This window comes from Falco biarmicus, chromosome 10 (genome assembly GCF_023638135.1).
Source record: "Falco biarmicus isolate bFalBia1 chromosome 10, bFalBia1.pri, whole genome shotgun sequence".
NCBI lineage: Eukaryota > Metazoa > Chordata > Aves > Falconiformes > Falconidae > Falco > Falco biarmicus.
This window is the reverse complement of record NC_079297.1, coordinates 36491676-36497834: the sequence shown is the minus strand read 5'-3', so window position 1 is coordinate 36497834 and position 6159 is coordinate 36491676. Positions and strand designations below refer to the sequence as shown.

At 49.9% G+C, this 6159-nt stretch overlaps 1 protein-coding gene across 1 annotated transcript; it reads left to right on the top strand.

The window, feature by feature from the left end:
- The first annotated feature begins 861 nt into the window (after positions 1-861).
- On the top strand, positions 862-4825 carry INS (insulin). The gene is given in 3 exon segments (XM_056355106.1): positions 862-938; positions 1488-1693; positions 4656-4825. Coding segments are annotated over 3 exon segments (420 nt in total). The 3' UTR covers positions 4793-4825.
- Positions 4826-6159: the final 1334 nt, after the last annotated feature.

Below are 6159 nucleotides of genomic sequence, written 5' to 3'. Positions count from 1 at the left end.
AAATCAGCTATGTCCTGGTTTTCAGTGGGATTTACTGGAAACATTTCTCAGTGTCAAAGACAAAATTTTGGGCAGAGCCCCAGAGAGAAGAGCTGAGGTGTTCAGAGCTCTCACTTGCAAATGGCAGAGGCTGAGTCTCTGCTTAGTCCCACCCAGGAATTCCAAGGGGCACCTGGCAGACAGAGGAGGAGACCTGCCTTTCAGTGGGCGAAGGGGCAAGGCTAGTTTTTTCCCCTACAAAATTTCTAATACTCTGCTCCCATGCTGAGCTAAAACGACCACCCAAGGTGTCCTGCAAAATGCAGATGTTGTTCCTCCCGCAGGCCAAGCTGCGGACGCGTGTGTCTCGCCGTGTGCCGCGTGGCCGGCGAGTGGGGCTGCAGGTAGCCTCAGCGCAATAATGTGTTTTCCTCCCTCTGCCACCTGACAGTAGCATGGTCTCACCGACAACTTGGTCCCATGGCTGCATACTTTCCAAGGTGATGTTAATCAAACAGATTAACATGTTTGCCTTTAATTTTACATTTTAGAAACAGCTGAGCCACCTCAATGCCAGCAGTGCCTATTGCCAGCATTAGTGTCAATAGTAATCATTGCAGCTGTAATAGCACCATTATCTCCTGCTAAAAGGGTCACTGATGGCTTCAGGGAAGCAAAAACAGGTAAGATGAAATGAGACGGAAACTGCAAACTGATGCTTCTATCTTAACTTGCACAAAGACCCGCTGGTGCTACGTAGAGGGAAATTAATGTGCACAAGCAGCAAAAATTTTGGCTGGAGTGTCATCAAGGAGGTGGGGCTCGCACTAGCCCTTGTGTCACTTGGGCTAATGTAAAGCATATAAATAAGGGAAAGAGAGAATGGCGATATTGCTACCAACCTAACAGTCTTCATCTCTCAGAGCAAACTTCTCCCCATCTCTTGCTGCCACTTCTCGGTAAGTCCGACTGTCACCCTTTTAGCTTCCACCTGTTTTGCAGAGCTGTTTCCTTAGGCTGATGTAGCTGGTGGTGACAAATGCTGGTTTGCTAGTCTGTGAAAATGAGGGTTCCTCAGGTCTTTGAGCACATTGTGCTGTTTTGGGACCATCACCATATGTAACAGCCCCTTTTGACTTGGCAGAGAGGGTTTTTCCTCTGGAGGTGTCTGCTGATCTCGGCTCTGCTGGGTGGTATGCTACAGGGCTCGGTGGGATGGCTTTTCCAGTCTAGTTTGACCTTTTGGGGGAAGTCAGCAGGGAGGCCAGGACTGATGTGAAGATGTGGATGGAGATGGACTTCTGGTTATAGTAATTTGTCATTTACTGTGACTTGTAAACCCTGATGCAGGAAGCTCTCCTTCCCTCCCAAGCTAGGGCATCTTTAGAAGGTCCATCTGCTACTTTGGTCCCATTCTCATGCCAAAGGAGCCGAAGGACATAAGGTGCTTGGTGACAACATATTTCTCTTTCCTAGACCTCCCTGTGTTTCCTTTACCTCTTAATCCCAGGTCTCACCCTGCTCACCATGGCTCTCTGGATCCGATCGCTGCCTCTCCTGGCCCTTCTCACTCTTTCTGGCCCCGGGACCAGCCACGCGGCTGCCACCCAGCACCTCTGTGGCTCCCACTTGGTGGAGGCTCTCTACCTGGTGTGTGGAGAGAGGGGTTTCTTCTACTCCCCCAAAGCCCGCCGGGATGTTGAGCAGCCTCTAGGTAAGTAAGGCTGACTGCTATGTGATGTGACACGTAGCAACCGCCTATCTTTGACAGTGACACCAGGAATGTCCTTGATGGGGAATGCCGGGAATACCTTTAACATACCAACAGCACCACATTGCCAATGAAAAGATCTTCAGGTTAAAAAGCCAGATGGGAGGGCAGGCAGGAAAGAGAATTTATGAGGCAAAAGGAATTGTGCCTGAAAGCTCAAACCTGTCTATTTCTTTGTGTGGCCGTTACACCAGCCAGGGAGTACTCATAGAAAACAAAGGTGGAAGGAACCCAAGAGGTTTCCTTCTGCCCCAAGACAGGATTAGTTGCCCCCATCCTATTCCCGACCCATGCTCATCTGGTACATTCATAAAAAACCTCCAGTGAGAAAGCTTCTTCTGCCTTCTGAAACTGCCTGTTCCCGTGCTTAACTGACCTTCTTTTTGAGTGTTTCTTCCTGATATCTAACCGGGACATCCCTTGCTATAAATTATCTCTTGTCTTCTCCTTAGTGGATGCAGGGAAAAGTCTACTCCTTTCTTCTTTATGGCTGCTTTTCAAAATATTTGAAGCCTGTTCTCATGCCTAATTTTAACCTGTTCTCAGCTAAATCCCCTCTACACCCTGCCACTACCTTCTTAGGTCATATTTTCTAGATGTCTGTCCACGCAAATTGTTCTGTACTTGGTCCATATCCTTACTGCTGATGCCTGGAGATGCACACAGGACCCCAGCTGAGGCCTTGCCGGTGCCAAGTAGAGCGAGCAAACTGGAAGAACGATATTGCGTGTTTTTCACACCATGTTCCTGTCTTCCCAGGTGGTTTGCCTTTTTCAAAGCAGCACTCCACTGTTTATTGACAGTGATCACTGTCTCCCTTGGATGTATTGACCTTTCCTTGGGTGGATCAGCAGTCCTTAAAGGAGTGCTACTGCAGTCAAACCCTCATCCTGGAGGCGCAACACAGTCTTCCTGCCTACCTTTAGCATCTTCCCCATTTTTTACTGTACAGCCTCCCATCTTTTCAGTATTTGTATAGTTTCAAAGGTAATTTTTAGTAGTAACGTTGCCCTTCAAGGGCCTCGCAGCCCCCACAGCTTTATATCACCTCTTATTTCATGGTGGTGAAATGCTGGTGGAGCTACCTTGGTTCCCCTTCTTAGGATTCCTGGACCACTGAGGAGCGTAGGAGCCAGGAGGCAGAAGGAGGTGGCAGTCCTGCCCGCACACCCTGTGGTGCTGTGCCACTGCCCCGGTCCAGCACTGTGTGCCTGCATGGCAGTGCAGGTGGGATGACGGTCCAGAGAGCTGCCCTTCAGCACTGTGTTTGTATCTAGATGGGGCCAGGACCTGTAACGCAGGGACAATGTCTCTCCTGGATGCGGGGACCTGCAGCTCCTCTCAGCTTTGGCTCCTCCATGAACCCAACGAGCACACCCTCTCTTCTGTCTTCCAAGCTACTAATGGAGACTGAATAGGTGCCAAAGAGACCCCAGCTAAATCCCAGTCATTTCAACCCTCTTGTTTCAAGACAGACCATTACTTAACCTCCCCTGACTACAATACACCTCTCCCATCATTTCTCTTTCCATCACACACTGGTTTCATGTGTATCCGATTCCTTCTCCTGCAGATGTAACCAGCCTTAGAGGTCTTCAGAAGGTGAAACCAGGTGATGCCATAGCAGAGGGCTGGCCATGATTTGTTTTGAATGGCCAGCTGGGCTGGTAGTCACTCCATTCTCCGACTATTTGTTTCTGAAGACCACCATGAATGGGTTGGAAGTTTTGTTATCCAAATTCCTTAAATGCTGTATGGAGTATTTCATTAGGGCCAACCAGTTTGAAAGTATCTAAGGACTTTCCACCTCTTTATCCAGGACTTTTGCCGGAGCCACCACTTTGTCACACAAACTTGTTGTGTTTACAGTCTGCTTACAGCTGGCTTGAAGAATGAAGACAAGTAAATCACAAAACATTGACTAGCTATTTCCTCTTCTACTTAATGTTGGACTAAATCTTTCCTAAATTTTCTTCCTAGCACACTAGCGTAATGATTTCTTGTTACTCCTGTGCCTCGTTCATTGCGTCACACTTTGGGGGTTTGGGGATTTTGCATCTTGTGCTGTACTTTCATATTGCCCTAGAAACCACATCTCATTCTTGCTTTCCAGGCATTTTCTTTTTGTTGTTAAGGGCTCTTTTCTCCCTACAGGAAAAATCACTGTTTTATTTGCCATTTTCTATGTTTTCATTGGGCAACTAAAACCTAACAGTTCTGTCCACAAGTTTTTAAGTTCCCACCAGCAAATGAGACATTCTGTTGAGTTTTGCCTGTGTCCAAATACCCCAGTTTATTGTTCCTCCTAAAAACTTGTCCCCAGCTGTGAACACGGACACATATGAACATTTTTGCCATCAGCTCGAGGCTACATCCAGGCAGCCAACAGAAGCAGGGTGTTCAGGACCGGCTGGGAGATGCATCCAGCCCCAGGACCAGATCGTCCTTGCAATTCCATGGACTTCCCAGTTGTGTGCCCAGGCTTCCAGAAGAGTGGGTAACTGCCCGAGGGGGGCTGCAGTCCCAAGCAATTCATCTCTCTGGAGCAAACCAGCCCATTTTATCATCTTTCTTAGTAGCTGCTCACCCCAGGGAGCATGCAGGGTTTCTTTTCTCCACACACCTTCTGTAATAAAGCCCCTGTATCGCTTTGTCCCTCACACTGCTGATGTCCACTCGGCTTGGCTCCTTCTGAGCACCACAGGATTATTTTGGGAGAGGAAATACAGAGCCTGAAGGTACTACAAGCAGCATCAGCCCGGGGAACCCTTTGCAACTCCCTCCCCATTTCCCAGCCAACTCTGGCTTAAAAATCTGGTGTCTGAAAAGGGGGTGTCTGCCGGGCTCAGCAGCCAGGGCCGTTGCTGTGTGATGTCCCATGGCTTACCTTTTTCTCCCCTGGCAGTGAGCAGTCCCTTGCACGGTGAGGCCGGAGAGCTGCCCTTCCAGCAGGAGGAGTTTGAGAAGGTGAAGCGAGGGATCGTTGAGCAATGCTGCCACAACACGTGCTCCCTCTACCAACTGGAAAACTACTGCAACTAGCAGCAAGACCAGTGGCAGGGAGCTCGTGGGCCACGAGTAGAAACACGCACTTACACTACTGCACCTTCAAAGTGATTGAATAAATGTTGTGGATCTATTCAAAGGACTGTGTCCAGTCATGTGTCCACATCTTGGGGAAGGGGCAGTGATGTGTGCTTTAGGGTGTCCTTCTCCATGCTTGGGTAAGGCGGTTTTAAAAGGTCCTGGAGCCATCCATCACTTCACACTACCCTTCTGCAATCCAAATGAAGTCCCTGGGAGGGAGGGAGGGAAAGAGGGAAGGAGGAGGATGGCACAGCACCAGAGTGGGTACGCAGAGCAGCCGGTACCCCCAGTATCCGGGGCACGAGGAGGAGAAGGCAGGGAGGACTGAATGAGATTTCTTTTTTCAGGGAAACATTACAGGGGAATATCTGTGGCAATGTCATGCTAATCAACTTCCTGCAGCTCACAGCCCAAATATAGCCAGGCAGCTGGGAGACCAAACTTCCTCAGCTGCGTAATGGAAACAGTTCAGATTAAGCAAAGAATTAAGTCACCTATTAATTGTGCCCAGAAAAATCGTGGATGACCGCCACGACCAATTTAGAAAGTGTGTCCAGTTCCCCCTTCTGCTTGTGGAGGCCCAGGCAGAGTCCCTGCTGTGGGATGTGCTTGTCGTTCACAAGTATTTGACAAGTCACAGGCAGAAAGTGGATTTGATCCAAAAGGAGTTTTGAATGTATTGGCCATGAGCTGGGCATCTCAGGGCAGCATCCCCGCTCCTGTTGCTGCAAACCCCTTCCAAATATCTGTCCCCAAAACTGCCGCTTTCTGGGAGGACAAGGTGCCACTGCAATGCCAGCTGGCTGGGTTGGCAGCGCGTGAAGGGAAGGCTCATGTCCCCTCTGCCGAGGGACTCCCATGCCTGTGTGGTGGAAACCGTTCAGGAGGTCCCCATGGGGACCTGTACTTTGCTGTTGGCAGGTTTTGAAAGCTGGTCTGAGAGGAGGCTGTGGTTTTAACAGCCTCTTTTCCCAAACCAGAACTGACTGCCTCCAGCGGAGCCGTGCAGATGAAAGCTGCCATCTCATCCCTGCCAGGATGCATTGGGCCTGCTCCGATCATGAGCACAAAACTGGCAAAACCAACACAGACTGAAGGGCTGGGAAAAGCAGCCGGAGGAGCTGCTGAGGAGACACAGCCATCAAACAGGAAATCAGGAAGCACCAGCGATTCCCCACAGTGACCTCCCCACGGGGTCCCTTGATGCATCCAAGAGCCTGTGACAGGGGCCCCCTCCTGCAGGTGCCACACCAGTGTCGCCCTGCTGGTGTTGCTCCCCGCAACCACCCTTCCATCCCTCTCCATCAGCCCTTCCTCTGGGC